Source organism: Colletotrichum chrysophilum (assembly GCF_026319265.1).
Source record: "Colletotrichum chrysophilum strain AFK26 chromosome Unknown scaffold_30, whole genome shotgun sequence".
NCBI classification, from domain to species: Eukaryota; Fungi; Ascomycota; class Sordariomycetes; order Glomerellales; family Glomerellaceae; genus Colletotrichum; species Colletotrichum chrysophilum.
The window spans coordinates 362633-380446 of record NW_026517317.1 but is presented as its reverse complement, the minus strand read 5'-3'; the positions used below and the strand labels follow the sequence as shown (position 1 = coordinate 380446).

The 17814-nt window shown below is 53.3% G+C and overlaps 6 protein-coding genes and 1 non-coding gene across 7 annotated transcripts; 3 read left to right on the top strand and 4 right to left on the bottom strand.

Annotated features, from left to right (window-relative positions):
• Positions 1-613: 613 nt before the first annotated feature.
• COL26b_004847 (uncharacterized protein) lies at positions 614-1106 on the top strand (the record flags this gene model as incomplete). The annotated part of the gene is made up of 2 exons (XM_053177709.1): positions 614-631; positions 885-1106. 2 exons carry the CDS (start codon positions 614-616, stop codon positions 1104-1106), a joined length of 240 nt encoding a protein of 79 aa, XP_053038421.1.
• Positions 1107-1655: 549 nt separating this feature from the next.
• On the bottom strand, positions 1656-3527 carry COL26b_004846 (uncharacterized protein; the record flags this gene model as incomplete). Its single annotated transcript, XM_053177708.1, has 2 exons — positions 1656-2546; positions 3153-3527. 2 exons carry the CDS (start codon positions 3525-3527, stop codon positions 1656-1658), a joined length of 1266 nt encoding a protein of 421 aa, XP_053038420.1.
• A 779-nt stretch (positions 3528-4306) lies between these two features.
• On the top strand, positions 4307-5511 carry COL26b_004845 (uncharacterized protein; the record flags this gene model as incomplete). Its single annotated transcript, XM_053177707.1, has 4 exons — positions 4307-4316; positions 4373-4635; positions 4678-5090; positions 5145-5511. 4 exons carry the CDS (start codon positions 4307-4309, stop codon positions 5509-5511), a joined length of 1053 nt encoding a protein of 350 aa, XP_053038419.1.
• A 40-nt stretch (positions 5512-5551) lies between these two features.
• On the bottom strand, positions 5552-6190 carry COL26b_004844 (uncharacterized protein; the record flags this gene model as incomplete). The annotated part of the gene is made up of 1 exon (XM_053177706.1): positions 5552-6190. One exon carries the CDS (start codon positions 6188-6190, stop codon positions 5552-5554), a length of 639 nt encoding a protein of 212 aa, XP_053038418.1.
• Positions 6191-7223: 1033 nt separating this feature from the next.
• On the bottom strand, positions 7224-7315 carry COL26b_004843. The gene has a single exon. It is a non-coding gene; the product is annotated as a tRNA-His (tRNA).
• Positions 7316-8755: 1440 nt separating this feature from the next.
• COL26b_004842 (uncharacterized protein) lies at positions 8756-10576 on the top strand (the record flags this gene model as incomplete). The annotated part of the gene is made up of 4 exons (XM_053177705.1): positions 8756-9108; positions 9162-9278; positions 9335-9935; positions 9995-10576. The coding sequence occupies 4 exons, from the start codon at positions 8756-8758 to the stop codon at positions 10574-10576; spliced, it is 1653 nt and encodes a 550-aa protein (XP_053038417.1).
• Positions 10577-10770: 194 nt separating this feature from the next.
• COL26b_004841 (uncharacterized protein) lies at positions 10771-12991 on the bottom strand (the record flags this gene model as incomplete). The annotated part of the gene is made up of 2 exons (XM_053177704.1): positions 10771-12916; positions 12987-12991. The coding sequence occupies 2 exons, from the start codon at positions 12989-12991 to the stop codon at positions 10771-10773; spliced, it is 2151 nt and encodes a 716-aa protein (XP_053038416.1).
• Between the last annotated feature and the right edge of the window lie 4823 nt (positions 12992-17814).

Sequence of the window (17814 nt, the reverse complement as noted above, 5' to 3'; positions counted from 1 at the left end):
GACATCCTCTGATGACGTGCCAGTGCGAAAATGGCTCACATCTTGCCAGGTTATCTGTGTGATGGACGCATTGCCAAGGTCGCCATGCCGCGCGCTCGACGCCGCTTGCCTCTGCGCCGACACCACTTTCACGGATCTAGTCGCGCCTTGCATCAAGGTGAAATGCACAATGGCAGAGCGTTTGGGTGAGAGCACTTCAGCTTAGCAGGGGCAGACTTGTTGCTAATGTTGGACGTAGATTCCGTGAGAGTTTCGGCAACTGCATGTGGGGTAACAGTTGCGGACAACACGGCCCTTCCGCGTTATCTCACTGGCATACTGTTTGCATTGCCAACTGTGTTTATCGGCATCAGAATACTAAACAAAATCTTAAATCCTCTTCCTTGGGGCGCAGATGATTTCATGGCGATCATTGGATACGTCAGTTGGCCCAGTATGATACTCTCCGGGACTTTGCTGATGCAGGCAGCGCAGGTTTGCACTATTCCTTTGGTGCCCTTGATTTATCGATGTGAGTGATTCAAAACCCCTCGCTGTTGTAAATTTGGCTGACCGTTTTAAAGCCTTGAACATCGGCCTCGGAAATCCTGTGTGGACAGTTACGCCCACCAAGATGGTTGAATTCCTTCAGGTAAGCAGCCGCTTGATAAGACAATCACTGTAAAGTTTATGTTAGGACAGCGCAATGGCTAATATTTGAAAACCTCAAGATGTTGTTTGCGACACAAATTCTCTACGTTGTAGGGCTCATGACCCTCAAAGCATCAGTGCTGTTCTTCTTTCTTCGAATTTTCCCAACACGCGGCTTCCGAACAATCATTTGGGCCACCCATGGTCTCAACTTTCTCGTCGGACTCATTTACATAATCCTGACCTTTGCACAGTGCCGACCCCTGTCGCTGTATTGGACAGGCTGGGATAAGAATGAGAGCTACAAGAACGAGAGATGCCTCGACTTTAACAGATTCATCTTGTCAAACGCCATCATCAACATCATCCTGGACGTCTGGATGCTGATTTTGCCGTTGACGCAGCTTTACAAGCTGAATTTGATTTTGCGGAAAAAGATTGGAGTCATGCTGATGTTTAGTGTGGGATTGTTGTGAGTTAACATCCATCAAACACATCACTTCATCACTAACAAAATCCAGCCTTACTGCCGTCAGCGCCATTCGGATCCACGCAATGGTCCGCTTCATGACAGATAGCAACGTAACATGTGAGTCCGAGTCCGCGAGTCCGCGACATGCCCATCATTTCAAGATGCTGACCGAAGTCTTAGCTCAAGCACTTTGGGTCTATGTCTGGACGTTCACCGAGCTCTGCGTTGGCGTATTTGTTGCGTGCATGCCAAACGCCGGTCAACTGTGGAGAACACTGTTCATGAAGCCAAAGGCAAAGGCGATTGGAGAGTCCAAATCCAGGCGACACTCTGCGTATGGAGCAGAGATGGTCTCGTTACCGGAACAGAGTCAGAAGCATAGAGAAAATTCGGTCGCGTCATGTAGTGAGAGATCAGAAAACGCTGTTCCACAGTCTACTCACTCGCCGGTCTGACACCTTCCGGCGCATAGCGTTGTACATACTCATCATCAACTGCCAGTACATACTCATCGATTGATGATCCCAGATAGTGATACCTATAAAAAATCTAATTAGGCGCTTTCCTCGTCATCGCTACGCTTCTTGTTCAAGTCGCGATCCACCACATCGTCGAGCACTGCCAACCCTTCCCTCTCGGCGCGAACTCTTGCTCTCTTCAACCGACGAGTATCCGACTCCGTCTTCCTCGTAACCCACCACGTTATGCAGGTGATGATGGCACAACAGCCAACTAACGCCATCGCAGCAGCAAAACTGGTCTGATAACGCGGCGCGTACTTCGATCTGAAAATCTGAGGGCCGATGGCGCCACCAATCTGGCCGTAACTGTTCACAAACCCAATACTGAACGCAGAACCTGTAGCTCGAGAAGTGGTTTGCACACGCCAGGGCCACATGAGCGGGAAAAACGCGGCAGTGAAGGCATTTCCGATGAGGGTCGCAGCATAGACGGCGCCGTTGGAGGGGTATGCAACGAGAACTCCATAACAGGCAAGAATAACGGCGAAAACCCCAAGAGGGTACAGAGGTCTCGGAATGAGACCCTTGTCTGCGAAGAAGCCGGTGACGCCAATGACAAAAATTGCTAGTATTGAGATGGGCAGGTTGAGCAGCTGAGCCCTGGCAATCGTGGTGAATCCGAGGTTTGCGATAACGGTTGGCTGGTAGAAGCGGACTCCAGAAGTGCCGACGGTGAAAGTAGCCCAAATGGCAGTGAAAAGCCAGAGTCGACGATCCTTAAGCGAGTCAACGATTTCACTCCAATTGAAGTTCATCTCCTCGGCCCTCGGTGCGTTTGCTGGTAGTCGGGCTTGGATGAAGGCCTTTTCCTTGTCGCTCAACCATTTGGCGGTCGGTGGGACTAGTTGTGTCAGTAGGTACCCTTTGATGTCGAGGCGGTCAACGGAACCTACAATCAGGAAGTAAGAAGTAGACAGCTGTTCCTAGTACGATGGTGATAAGGCCTTCCACCAGAAATAGCCTGGAGATGCTGTTGGTGCTCTAATCACTTTCGTTGGATTACTGATAACAAGACTTACCACTGCCATCCTGAAAGCCCTCTGCTACCGGAAACCGTGTCAAAAGCAAAGGCTAGAATACCGCTGAAGATCCCAGACAGATTCCCTAGAACATCTCCAGTAATGGTCAGTCTCAAGTTCAGCTACTTGTTCTAGGGCCTGATGCTCACAGAAATAAAGCAGACGGATGGACATTTCATCGGGTCTGTACCAATATGTCATCTGAAGAATGACTCCCGGGAACATTCCGGCCTCAAACTAAAGGATGGGAAAAATTAGCATCAAACTCATTGGGAAGTTTCATGGGTTATATACTGCTCCGAGTATGAACCGTGTTGCATAAATGCCGCCCTTGTTGCTGACGGGCACATGGCAAAGCAGAGCAATGCCCCACGAGATCATGATCCTTGACTGCCAAGCACTCGGTCTGAACTTCTTCAACAAAAGGTTCGAAGGCGCTTCAAGAACGATGTATGGAACCTTTTTTGCGTCAGCATCTCCGCACCTTTCACGTCCCGGGATGCATCTTACATAGTACAAAACGTTGAGCAAATTGTACTCATCCGACGTCATGTCTAACTGCGTCATGATGTTCCTAGAAGTCCCCCTGTTCATGATTCGCGCGTTTGATATATTATCGGCGTCAATGTTTTTCATCAGAAACAACAGCGAGCAAATTGTCATGATGCGGAAGTCGACGCGCCTCATGAGGGCCTTCTCCTCCGCGGCAGTGAGAAGTGACCGCGCCCGCATGCGTTCAGCGTCGAAGCCGGAGACATCGCTGACTGCCGTGGTCTCGTCCACTTGCTCTCCGCGCCTGGCAAATGTCAGTCCGTCGGCTTTGCTGGGCTCGCCATGGTCTGGCAATGACTGGGTCGGCGTCGATATGTCCTTTGAGTCGGCCATATTGGGTCAATACGATGACTCTGGTATCAAGAAAGCTTCAACGTAGAATGCAAAGGTCGGGTCATGGAAGCGGGAAAAACATTGCCGTTCGAGTTTTGATGGCATGGATGCTAACCTCATCGATTTGGCGATAACCGACGTGCCAAGAAATGCATCATCCTCAAAATCACAATGACCAACGGAAATAAGCCGAGCTCAGATACAAATCCCGATCATGTCATCGAATGCTAGAATCGCGAGCAAGGTTTGTACGAGGGGCTGATTCGCTGCCTCTTCTTCAGCGTGGGATGGAGCAGGCGTTCGGGCTGCAACTCCGCGATAAATCCTCCATTTCACTCCAGAACGATCCTTTCGTGGGGGCCGCTCAACCAGGGCAATGGACATCCAAACCGCGTTTGTGGTCATTGAGTGAGGTTGGTTACAGTGAGCGGGCGACGTCCGACGACAATCCTTGCATTCGCAATCGGACCCCGCGATGACGAGATGCGGATGCCGTGCCCCATGCACACCCATTTCCACCACGACGGGCCGAGTACGGAGAATGTTTATCTGTCGGAAACTAAATAGTTAACGACTCAAAGATGCTATTGTGGGTTTATGAAAAGGCCGAACGGCGAATCGCATGAAGTCATCTCGAGGGACAATTCCAACCTAAAGTCTTAGTATTCTATCGTGAATCGTGATCAGAAAGCTAGACATGGCGGCAGCCGTCCAACGAGCACCAGCTAGCGAGCACAAGACCTCGCTACCTGTGTACCATCAAGTCCCCGAGACAAAACATGAACGTGAGTATGCATGGAGATAGCTTTCACCTAGAAGTCCTTCGCTCATACCTCAGCTTGCAGTGGAATGGGCAGACCTTGTAACTCTGGATCTTTCCAAGTTCGACCAACCGGGCGGCAAGGAGGCGTTAGCCAAACAGCTATTTGATGCCATTCAAAATATAGGATTTTTCTATATCGTCAACTTTGGACTCAGTCAAGAAGAGGTGGACCGTCAATTTGCCATCGGCAAGTCCGTCTTTGAGCTGCCAACGGAAGAGAAGCTCAAGTACCGAGCTGACCTCGAGAATGGGGGTTACAACGGTTACAAACCGCTGGGTCTCAGGGTATGTTTGCTATGCTCAGAATGATTGACGTGTCGCTCACAGGAGTGCCTCCAGGAAGTCCGTCCAGGAGTGTTTGACAACACCGAGATCTTCAACATCCCAAAGTTCATCCCAGCCTTTGAGCGTCCTCAGCCAAACGTGATCAACGAGAACAAGGAGGAGATCGAACACTTCGCTCGCCACATTCACAACAATATTGTGCAGAAACTTCTCACTCTCTTCGCAATCATATTGGAACTTCCAGAAGATTACTTCGCGGGCCAACACAGATACGACGAGGCCCTGTCAGACTGCCACCTGCGATACATGAAGTATCACGCGCGCGATGATGAGACGAATGCAAAGCTCGAGAACGTCTGGGTCAAAGGTCACACTGACTTCGGAAGCCTGACCCTTCTGTTCCGACAACCCGTCGCAGCGTTGCAAGTTCGTGGGAACGATGGCGGTTGGAAGTGGTGAGTTTCGGGCCTATGCACTTCTTCGAAGACATAGCTAATCTGATGTGACAGGGTCAAGCCGTATGATGGAAGCATCACGGTCAACGTGGCAGATGCTCTGGAGTTCCTCACCAATGGCTTCCTCAAGAGCAGCATCCACCGAGTCGTGGTGCCGCCTCCTGACCAAGCTGGCATTGATCGCTTGGGCGTTCTCTACTTTGTTCGTCCCGAGGATAGTCTTGAGCTGAGACCGGTGCAAAGTAAAGTCCTTGAGCGACTGGGATATGACTCGAATGCCAACTCGGAGTTGGCTGGTATCACCGCAGGGGAGTGGGTCAAGGCTAGAGTTCGGGCGGGCGTCAACAAGAACAAGCAAGCGAGAAGCGAGATCTTTGAGCAGGAGATTGTGAAAGGCGTCAAGGCCAAATATTACGACTAGCTAAAGGTTTGACTGTCGCAAAGGGTCTGAAGTGGAATCTTTATTGGTCATCGTTGACGTACTTATCAAACACATCTGCGTAAAACTTTTGTCCAACATCCCGATGACTCCGAATCTTCGTCCGCAATTGATTCTCACCCCACGTGTCATACTTGCCTTTCAGGAAGGCCGAGTCGATCTCCCTCCCTTCCTCGGACTCTAGCGATAAACCTCTGATCTCGGGCTTCTCGAAATGTGCTCTCAACGTCCCGACAGCCTCCTCTTTGGTCAAGCCTCGCCTGACACCTTGGAAGAAGGGCACGCTGTACCTTTCCAGAGAGCCAGAGAGCACGCGGTGCGTCGTTGCTTTGCAAACCCCGTTCGTAACAACCTCAAAGGCCTGGCCGATATTCACCACGAAGGACCCTGGTACGACAGACACGTCGATCCAGTCGCCGTTCTTGTTGAGGGCTTGTAGACCCTTAATGTGTGGCGGTGAGGCCTGCAGTAAGAATGTCCACCATCCTGAAGAGTCTTTGTGAGGTCCAACACCCTGGCCTCCAGCCTGGCTCTCGGGAAGTCCTGGGTAGCGAACCAGCTTCAGCCGATGCTGGTCCGATAGGAACGGCAGAAAGGTATCTGGTGGCAGCGAGAGCGCCTTTGCGACCAGGTGTAAGAATCTCTCGCCGAGCCCTGTCATCTCAGCGATGTAGGCCTCGATTATTGGACGCAGTTCGGGAAAACCAGAAGGCCACTGCACTCATCAGCCAAGCTCAATCCTCATCGCAGCGATAACCTACCTGGTTAGGGCCCCTGAGTCGCTCTCGCGGAGGCACACCCTCCCTCCACAAATTTTCAAGCTCAGTCGCGAACTCGACTTGCTCTCTACGATCGCTCTTCCCAGCAGTAGTCTCTGACCCATCCCCACTGTATCCCAAGAAGTGCGGTGAATTCCTCAGCGCAATTTCATTCTTCGCTCCAGCGGGCAAGGCGAATACTGTTGGCAACGCTTCGACGACATTTGATATCGTTACTTCGGGAACGCCATGGTTGATAACATACAAGAAGCCGACGTTGATGAGCGCATCCCGGAGTTGATCGAGAAGAACCGGCTCCGTCGCGGGGTCAGACGCGAGGGAAAGGTCTATGCGGGGTATCTCGGTGAAGGTGTGTGCTTGCGACATGGTCGTCTCATTTGAACGCTGTCATTAGATGTCATAAAAGTTAGATCAATTTTTCCGGGACTAAGAGATGCATGGTCAAGATATCCCCGGCCACCCGCCCGTCCGAGCGGCGTGTCTGTCGAAGGGTCCGTTGCCGGCGCCGAACCCCGGCAGCGCGGGGTATGGCGCGACCTCGAAGGAAGCGCACGTCATCTGCGAAGCCAGTAGCAACCGGCGAATCAGCGCATTCTGGAGTTCGTCTGACAGCACGTAGTTCAATAGAAGCATCTGACGAACACCGTCTCATGTGAGGGTTACCGCACAAGGGCCGGTCGCGTCCGGCTCCGTGCGGTCTTCAAGGCCTGGGCTACAGTGAACCTTGGCTCTACAGTCGAGGTCTTTGAAGGGTTCAATTCCCCCAATCATGCAAAAATGCTCAGCGTTTAAGACGTGCGATGTGAGTGCCGAGTCATGCCACTGAAGCGTAATGACGACAGTGGGAGTTTGTATGAACTGAAAATCTTCAACCGAGTTGACGACAATAGGAACAAACCCCAAAAAGGACTGCAGTGCTCAGAGGCGGATTCGAACCGCCGTCAACACGGTATCGCTGAGTGATGGAGACCACAACGTATCATCCTAACCAACTAGACGATCTGAGCCACTGGATCTCTCTGTGAGGGACCTGGCAGGGCGACCTGATTCCGAGTTTGTGAGCCCTAGCGGGACCCACAGCGGATTCAATCCCCTGGAGCAGAGCTCGACCCGCCGTCTCGCTCAGCGTGAGCTTGCCCAAGTCGAGATTCAGTAGTTGAGCAGTATGTTCCGACGGCAAGTTGATGATGCAATGTAAAGACTCTTCTCCAAAGGCGTGGTATCTCATTTCACCTGCAAGAGGTGTGTACCCACCTTCGGTGCTGGATAGTGTTGCATCGCAGGTTTCCAGCGCGGTCTCCTAGCGGTGGAACAACCGAATCGCTTGTTTGATGTGTTCATGAACCGCAAGCACCCCACATGTTGCTTTTGGTGAGATGATTGCCAGCAATACTATTGTAAATTGCATAAATTCCGTTGATCTGTTGGGGCTCGTTGAAGAATCATAGAGGGAAAGCTCCCTCACTGTGCATCGTGTGACGTGATATGAAGCTCATGCGAGCTTTGAACCGTCCGCTTGCTTTTGGATGATCTGAAAGGACAAGTTTCTACGTTTAGACAGCATGTGTTCGTCGTATCCAAGACGTCCTTCCAGGCATAGTCAGCTGGCGGCAAGCCTACCGGCGCCACGCTCATCCTCCAAGGCGGCTCCTCGGAGGTTTCGAATCGGCCAAGCCGATCCGCGAGCTTGATTCAACCACCATGTGTCATGGAAAGTGTTCCGTCGGGACCGCGTCCAATCACAACTCACACAATTATTTATGCCTCACTCCCCAGATTGCGATTTAATATCCAGGGACATGAGCTTCATGATGTCACCGCCCTGGGCCGTTCTACAAAAGAACCCTCACTCGATAAGATAACACCGCGAGCTAGGTTATGCCTAGCTGACGTGCCAGAACCTAATTTCCTGAACAGGCAGGTCGGGGTAGCGCTGCACTACCATGAAATGACGGTTCACAATTTCGCGCGCAGAGCCCGCCCCTCGCGAAACCCTGGAATACGGGGGACTTTTGTTCCCGCACCGTGTCTTCGATCGGCACTTCGCATGAGCTCTTGCGCCCGACGCTATCCGTACGCAAATTCACCTGCCCCAACTGCCCTGGACCAACCTCGCGCAATAAGCAAAGGGACCATGGCCCCCAATGCCGACATTGCCGATGCGGGGAAGTGCCCGGTAGACAAGCGAATAAACAGCGGTTCACCGTCGAGATCTCCACGTCCACAACGTGTGCCGTGATCCGGTCACCTACTGTTGTGACATCAACGCGAAAGATGGCGCGAGTCTTATCAACAGAGTGGATGATGATGATGATGATTGTGATGACAGTGCTGCCTCTTGATTGCGACCTTGGAGGAACCCGCTATATAAAGACCTAGCGCCAAGCCTGTTGGTTCTTGGCGCATCCATCGCGACCAACAACGGGATCACTGAAGCTCCCTTCGCCATGCATCTCAAGTTCGTCAGCGCACTGTTGGCGTTTGGGACTCTGTCCCAGGCGACCTTCAACCAGGGCGCCCTCAATGCCTTCAACCGCGAGCACCCGCGACGACAGGGCCACACGCGCATCCCCTCTCCCGCGCAGCAGCCCGTCGGGAAGCGCGACACGTCCAAGTTCTTGACTGAGAAGTCCAAGAAGTTTGTCGTGAACGGCACCGCGATTCCGGACGTCAACTTTGATGTTGGAGAGTCCTATGCCGGCCTGCTGCCCATCTCTCAGGACCCCAATGAGGAGAGGCAGCTGTACTTTTGGTTCTTCCCGAGCACGAACCCCGATGCCGGCAAGGAAGTTCTCATCTGGTGAGTCGTCTCGCGTTAGATGCGAAAAGAAGCTTCTGACACGAATCCTTCAGGTTAAACGGCGGACCGGGATGCAGCTCCCTCAGCGGTCTGATTACCGAGAACGGCCCGTTCCTGTGGCAGGATGGCACCCTTGCGCCCACACCCAACTCCTACAGCTGGACCAACTTGTAAGCCAGACCCGCGATGCATCGCATTTTCTCCTCAAACTGACCTGCAACCCCAGGACCAACGTGATCTGGGTCGAACAGCCCGTCGGCGTCGGCTACAGCCAGGGCACGCCCAACATCACCAACGAAGTCGAGCTCGGCCTCCAGTTCATCGGCTTCTGGCGCAACTTCATCGACACCTTCAGCCTCGAGGGCGCCACGACCTACATCACCGGCGAGTCCTACGCCGGCTACTACGTGCCCTACATCGCCGACGCCTTCATCACCGCCGAGGACGACAAGTACTACAAGCTCGGCGGCGTCGCCATCAACGACCCCATCATCGGCGACGGCACCCTGCAGCAGCAGGCCGTCATCTACCCCTTCATCGAGTCCTGGCAGAAAATCTTCAACCTCAACCAGACCTACATGAACGCCCTGCGCTGGACCCACGAGTACTGCAACTACTCGAGCTACCTCGACGAGTACGCCACCTTCCCGCCCAAGGGGCCCTGGCCCGTCCTGCCCGACCCGTACAGCGACCCCTCCGGCAACTACACGTGTGACATGTTTGACTGGGCTTACGAGGGTGCCCTCGACGCGAACCCGTGCTTCAACATCTACCACATCACTGACACGTGCCCCTTCACGTACTCCCAGCTGGGCATCGTGAACCAGGTACGTGAACCCCCCGCCCATCGGCTTGTCCAACAAAGATGCTGACCGTATTTCCGCAGGGTGACTACAGCCCCAAGGGCGCGCAGGTCTACTTCAACCGCACCGATGTCCAAGACGCAATCAACGCGCCCCACGTCGCGTGGTACCAGTGCACCCCGAAGAACGTCTTCGGCGGCGGCGACCCCAACTCGAACTCGAGCGACACCTCCCCGGCCGCCGCGCAGAACGAGGTCCTGCAGCGCGTCATCGAGCACACCAACAACACCATCATCGGCGTCGGCCGCCTCGACTACATCCTCCCGCCCAACGGCACGCTCTTCGCGCTCCAGAACACCACCTGGAACGGCCTCCAGGGCTTCCAGAAGTACCCGCAGGACCAGGAGTTCTATGTGCCCTTCCACCCCGAGTACAACGACGGCCGTCTGAGCGAGGCCGGCGTCGTGGGCGCGTTCGGTTACGAGAGAGGCCTGACGTATTACGAGGTCCAGCTGGCAGGTCACGAGTTGCCCGGGTACACGGCTGGGTCTGGGTACCGTGTGGTTGAGCTGTTGCTGGGCAGAATCAAGTCTTTGGGTACCGTTGAGGACTTCACTACCCAGAAGGGTGACTACCAAGGGAACGCGACGATTCCTAGCCTCTGAGCTGTTCAAAAGCAATGGCCTGTGATATACAATTCTATGTAGATATTAGTACCATACGTACGAAAGAGAAATACCTTTCAAAGCATGCTTGCGCGACCAGTCACCGACCAACAGAAACATGTGATGTACACGGTTTAGTATTATCAATACTAGTTTTAGGTATTAGTAGACTGCAGTCATGAGCCATTGCCCTTTCAAGCTTTCGACACCTTGCACTGAGCCGTTGCGGCAACAGAAGGATCCGACTCCGAGGTGGCCTTCAGGGTCACCACAGCTGCGTCGGCAGCATCTGCACTTGCACCAACCGACACAAACGCCGTCTTAACTTCACCAAACTTGGCTGTGACCAAGACGTTAGGAACCTCGACGCGCCAGCCAGCTCCCTCAACCTTGGCGCTCAACCTGTAGACGTCCGATGCGAGGAACGCCGAAACATCCTCCGGGTGCTGTGCGTCATTCGGGTCTACCGCTACATATGCGCCGCTATTGCTAAGCTGGAAGGAACACGAGACGCCTTGGGTCGTGGCCGTGTTCTGTTCAAGAGCCGTCACCTGGCCCTCTTCAAGGGATATGTCGTGAACGCTAGCACCCCCCTCGCCGCCGATGGAACGGACTGCAACGGTGTAAGACAAGACGCCGTCGTCGTTCCGGTGGCGGTCAATGATGTAAAAATGAAGATCGTTGGCCTCGTCGATGAACTCGAACTCGCTGCCGGAGTTGGTGCCCGCGTGGAACAGCGCGTCCGCGAGCTGCCGGTAGTCGCCCATGGTGATCATCGCGATGGAGCCGTTGGGCCGGTGGAAGTCGACAAGCTCAATGTCTTCGGGGTGCGCGTCGATGACCCACTGGAAGGGCTGGTTGTCTTCGTTCTTGGACTTGCTGATCAGGACGCCGGAGTCGGGCGTGAAGCTGTCCGATCCCATGCGGTCGACAACCTCGATGTCGTAGTTGTCCCAGCTTCCGCCGTCGCAGAGTGGCTCAGTTTGGATATCGCAGGCCGGCGACTGGTCAGAATCCATGATGATGCGGATTCCCATGAGGCCGTCACCAGGATCCACGGATCGTGCTGTCAAATCTGCGACAGCGATTCCTGAGGTAGCAAGTGCCTCGCGAGACAGCCAAAGAATATCGCCTCGCTCGATGAGTCCTAGTTGATACTTGTCTCGGAGGGTGTGGAGCGAACCCATCGAAGAGCCTTGCAGGGCGGGGATCTGCCACCTGGTGTGAGGTCCACCGGGGCCGTTGAAAGAGCCTCTAGACATCATGGACCAAATTCCGGTGTAAGCTCTGCGCAACGGAGTGCCGTATGGATTGTTATAATTATCGCCAATGTCGAGCAAGTGACTCAGCTCGTGAGCATAGACAGCCATGCCGGAGCTCTCGCCCTGAGTAGACGAGCCACCACCGGCGTTGGGCCACAGTGTGGAAGCCGCGGCCCAGGATGTCCAAGGAACGTAGCGAGTACGCGCCCAGTTTGGAAGAGATGTGTTACCAGTCTTGGGAGGACCGAATTCATCAGGAACATCCTCAGGCCCGTCAAACTTCATCTCGCCGAACTCCTGCCATGTCGAAGACTCGTCTTTGCCCGCAGAGAGAATGAAAACCAGCTCAAAAGCATCGGCCGTGTCGTTACCAACGTCATTGCGCCAGGCTGACAGCGCATCCGTCCGGATGTTGAGGTTACACGTCTCTCCAGTCGGACAGGCGCCAGGATTCATGTCATTAGACACACCATACTGATATCCGTTCGCAGGTAGCTGATATGCGCCAAAGGCAGTGAGATCGACACCGAAGCGCCCAGCCGAGTCCTCCATCCAGTATTCGTGGAGCGTGTGTCCCTGGTTGAGGTCATTCGGCGTGTTGAGGAGGTCGCGGTAAAAAGTCGGCACATTCTCGCGGGCAACATCGGCGGCAGCGGGTTGCGGGTTGTTGAAGATGGTTGAATGCGCCGGCTGACTGATCGTGAAGTTGCGGTCGGGATAGTCCACGACGACAAGCGCGATGTTGAAGTTGCGATTCGAGCCCTTGCGGGCCGGGTTCGACCAGTCCGTGCCCGGCGGCTTCACCCAGTCGTCCCACGTCATGTTGTCGGGGTTCACCCAGTTCTGGGGGTCAATTGGCTCGAACGGCGTGTATGGGCCGGATGAAGCCGAGGCCACAGGCCCGGCGAAGAGGGCCCCGATCGCGGCTGCGAGGACGGCCGAGAGGCCGCTGCGGCCGTCGTTGAGCTTCATCTCGTCGGTGATGAGGCGGAAATTGACGGGCGATGCGCGAACGATCCACCACCAAACACTGGCGCAGGTCAACAGAGAGAGGATGAAGATGCGAATGCGACGGAAACTGGACGACGAATAAGTATGTTTACTGCGGATGGACGCCAAGACAATCCTGCGGACCTTCTTTCTCTGACCTCATGATGGTTCGTTCCCCGCTCCAACGTTATCTCCTTCTCATTCCATGACCCCGGTTCCTGCATCTTGGTCGCACATGGCGGTTCACCAGGCGGGGAGGTGCGCGTTGAGTGCCAAGAGGATCTATCCTGCTGGCCGTCCTTGTGCGATGGCACCTGCTGCTTCAGGAAAGCATCCATGTCCACTTGGACGCGTCGATCAGCGTGCACATGGGCTGCTCGCCAAGAGTGATCGGATGAGTCGGTTGCAACACCGAAGAAGACTCAACAAGAGATTTTGAGGAGAAGAACGTTGCTTTTATGTTTCTAACTCTCGGTTGAGGAAGTCAGTGATATGAAGGGAGCAGCCCGGGATGCATCGGAAGGGAGGCCCGGCGTCATGATAAGCCAATCGTTTCAGACTGCAGAACGGGTGGCTGGGGAAATGGGCCTACCAAAGTGGGGTATTACAAGAGTGGGTCCTGTCGGGTCCGAGTCCGACCCCCGGTGCCGGTTCGGTCTCGCTTCGCCGCCCAGGGGTATTGTCTTCCGCCGGCCTACCACCTCCTCTCGGCCTGGAAAACACCTGTCATGGCGACGGTGTCGTGGCGGTTTTGACAATTCGATTGAGTTCATCGAGAAGAATGTATCGATTGTATCAATTCGGCACCCTTGTAATTAGCAGACTAAGACTTATATAAGCCACATTTTCACTCCGTCCTGAGCATCAAGCTCCCGATCAACACAAGCACCGCAAGCCAAACGAAAGTGAGTCCAGTCGCGCAAACATATTTGCCGGAAAGTAACCGCCCCAAATCTCATCAACTGGTCAACCCCAACTCGCTTCACTAAGATCCCCACTCCTGAATAATGAATGTCGCCGTCATTCCCAGCGACGAATCTGTCGTCATCTTCCAGTTCGTCATCTTCCGGATCGTGATCCTCCAGTTCGTCATACTCTATTTCGTCATCATCCATTTCGTCTTCCGTTTCTACATTGTCTTCCGCGTCATCGGCATCTTCAGCATCGCCAACCTCGCCAATCTCGCATCCCAGCTCGTCGAATTTAACTCCAGATGCCGCCAGAACAAGAAACTCGCACGGTACCTCGTGATGAGATGGTTGAATGTCCGGAAAAGCCTCAATCACCGCATTACCCCGGATACCATCAATGGCAATCACCCAGCCTTCCTTTCCGGGCATCGAAATCAGAGTGCCTCGACAAATATGTCCCTGGACGGGGATCTTGTCAGATATCAGCTTCGACCTTTCATCTGGTCTCCATGTACTGGCCAGCTGAGCTTTTTGATACTTGTCACCGTTGTCCGGCCCTATAGCCATGTTCTTAAACTTCTCGTTCAGAGGCACAGTCTCTTCCGGTAACCATCCACGGTATGGGTTCTCAAATTGAAAGCCGATGTTGCCCACGCTGTGATCAGTCACCTTGTAGAACCGATGACGTTCGCGAAACCTCGGTACAACTTGAATAGGTACGTCCAAATAAGTCCAGGACCAGCTTGGAAAGGAGGTTTCCTCTTTTTGAGGTGTCTTCTGAATCGTAGTTGTTGCTTCGATTTGCCTTTTGTCTGTCTCCTCAGTCTGATAATCCACCACTTTGGGGCCACCAGCCACTCGCCATGCAAGCTGCTCTTCCAAGGAATTCGACCACAACCCGTGGGCGTACTCCTGGCGCAGGATGTCTCGCGAGAGCTTCGCGATGCCCCACAAAGCATTGGACTTGTCGGAGTGCTTGGTGAGTTTACAGGAGGTATAGGTTTCAACCATGTTCTTCCATAGCTTCTCGAGAGAGCCTTCGGAGACTTTCACAGGCGAGCGCACGGAAATGTCGGCCTCTTGTAGGCGTTGGCGCCAGTATCGGTCTATGGTAGCCTTTTCGTCGATGGAAAGCGGGAACCCCGCAGGAAGAGCTTCGCACGCGGAGATGGTTGCACAGTCCCAGAACAGTTGGTCCCGGCCGAATTGGAGAAGGCGGGGAGAAAGCATTCGTTCTGTTCACATCAGAAACCGCAAACAGCGAAACAAAGAATGAGGAAGGCAATACCCTGGAAAACCCAGCCACGGGTATAGAGAGGGCTTCCAAGGAGCTCTCTGTCCCAGAGATCGGAGGAGACTATTCTCCAGCTGCGGTTGCTGAATCTGCGGGATAGGCGTTCAGACACAAATTTGGCGGGCAGCACGTCGTTTGCGCGCACTCGGAATAGTCCGCCATGGCAATCTTTCGAATCAGCAGCAGCGAGGTTGCAATAGGAGTTCCGGTACACCTTGTGCATGAGCTTCGCCTCAGCCTCCCAATCGTTCGTATCGTTTTGGATGATACAAACAGAGTCAATCCAGATGTAACGTATTCCAAGGCAGCGAGCGATTGTAATAGCCTCTGAGAAGTTCTTGTTGCTGCAGATATCTTTCTTCGAAGTCTCGGAAGAAGGGTTTTCCCATGGGATCCCAGTCGATGTGAAGTTGGCTAGTTTCTCTGCCGTGAGCTGAACAAACTCCGATCTGCCCCAGCAATGACTTAAAGTCATATAGCGTCTGTCCTCGTCTTCGACCGTCTCTTCCTTAGTTCGAACTATGCGGATGTGCGATGGTGACACAGCGCCGGGGATGCCAATGTCCAGAACGCGGTTCGGCATGAAGCCGCGATCGAGGTGACGGGCCTTGCACTTTGGGTGATTTTCTACGCAGTCGTGAAGCCAAGTCTTCATCTGCCTTCGAGATGCTTCGGAGTCGGTTCTGTCACCAAAGACTCCCACACTCGGTATGGGGCCTAAATCTGAGAGACGTATTAGGATCTGGTCTTGATGTAAAAGAAACAAAAGACGCAAAACACAAACCTTCTTCAGGGAACAAATCAAAGCGTACTTCTGGAAGCCGGTCGGTCATGTCTGCTTCATGGTCCAGACTGGAGACTGGACGGAAAGTGATTGAGATGTAGCTCTTTGTCTCCCTAGCTTGCGCAGTCTCACGCATGGTCCACCGATAGAAGGCGTCAACAGGAGGCTTAAAACTGAGTGCATTGACAAATCCACCTAGCTTTCGACAAAAAACGCAGTCTGATATTGCGGCATCATTGAAGGTATCGGCCTTGATGTGATGATAGTCCCATGTCTTGTTTGATTCGAGGATGTCACCCCGACAATCTTGGCAGATGGCCATCGTGCGCTAATGTTAGTTTTGATGCAATACGTCGCCTGAAGTGTGATGGGGACGTGAGAAAGTGAGGAAGCTGACAGACGAGGCTCTGACTTGCTTTTTCGGAGGTGTCAGCATGTAGGGGGCGCTGCAGGGATGCTGGGGGTCCGGGACCGGGGAGCCAATCTTGGCAGGCCACGAGAAGTAGGTATTTGTACGTCCGACGAGACATAGTTTCTTTACGAGCAAGCCGCATCTCACATATGTCACCTAATTCTTCTGAAAATCGGGGTCTGTGGGCTTTTTGGACTGGATTATCTCCTTTACTTTATCCTGGTACACAAATCCATGACCACATACAACATCCAGGTATGGCAGAATCTTTGACTTGCTACCTACCGGATTCGACTAAGCGACCAAAACCAGATGCGTCAAACTGGATTCTTCGAAAATCAAGACCATCCCGAGCCTGCATCAAAGCCTCGTTGTAGTTCTCCTTCGCGTATATATGAAATGTTTTACAGTAAGCCACCATCGGATAATCTGTGAAGGGCTTTACCACCACAAAGCCGCGCGTCGCCTGCAGCATTTCTTTGATTCTTGGACCTAGTACATGGGCGTCTGTATGCTCTGTTTCTTTCTTGGGAAGCGAAGTATTCGACATCACCGGTGCTGAATGCGTTCTGTTTGCTTCATGTCCAGCATTTGGTCGCTCAGCCTTGCGGATAACCTCGTTCAAGACCTCAAAGCCCAGACCACGTTGATCGAAGTCAAAACTCGTTACTGCGGCAATAACTCGGAGGCCTAGCGAGCGCTGAAGTGGTGTCTGCTCTTCGATACGCCTCATGCCGGCGTCAAAGAAGGCTACGATGTTGGCCGGCAGAACGTCCGCCACCGTTGGGTTGATGACGTCTGCAGGATGAGCTCGATGAATGTTGTCGAGGCGTAAACGGGCAAGACTGATGTTCATCTCGGCCTGTTCCACAAGTTTCCCCGGGAGTTCTCTGAGTACTTCGTCGTTTTGCGGTTCCATAAGCCGTTTGCCTAGCTCGGAATGTGGAGGCAGGTTCTGGGTACTGCTGCGTAGATTGAGGTTTCCGTGCTCTCTCTCGAGGTCCCAGTCAATGTATCGATTGAATTGATTATGGTGATAAAGGTTAACCTCAACGTATTCGAACGGTTGGACGAATGTAGAAGGATCACAGCTTCATGTTTGAGAAAGGCGTCAGCATTGGTTCCACCCAGCAGTTGTCAAAAGATAGCGAGGATGAGAGTACAGAATCACGAAGTAGGGACCTTGCACCTAATGGGATTGATTGAATGTGGAATCGAGAGAAAGACGTTGGGGGGAAAGGAATGCGTTCCATGAAAACTCACCCAGAACTGCACAGCTTCTTGTTGTACCTGCAGATTTGACACAGTACATGTGCCTTTTTTGGCTCTATGCCCTTTTCCGCACAACCTTTGCATTTCCAATACACAATGATCTCCGTCCCATTCTTGGGGCATGAGTCGCATTTGACGTTTCGTGGAAGCCTCTTGAGGCTAGGAACGCGTGATGTTAGGAAAATCTTCAACCCGTTTGCTGCCATGTCAGAGAGCTCCTTTTCAAGTAACAGGCTGGCGGCGGCACTGCATCTGTCAACATCATCAATGACCAGAAAGACGCGAGATAGCTTGTTAAGATGCAAGTAAACGG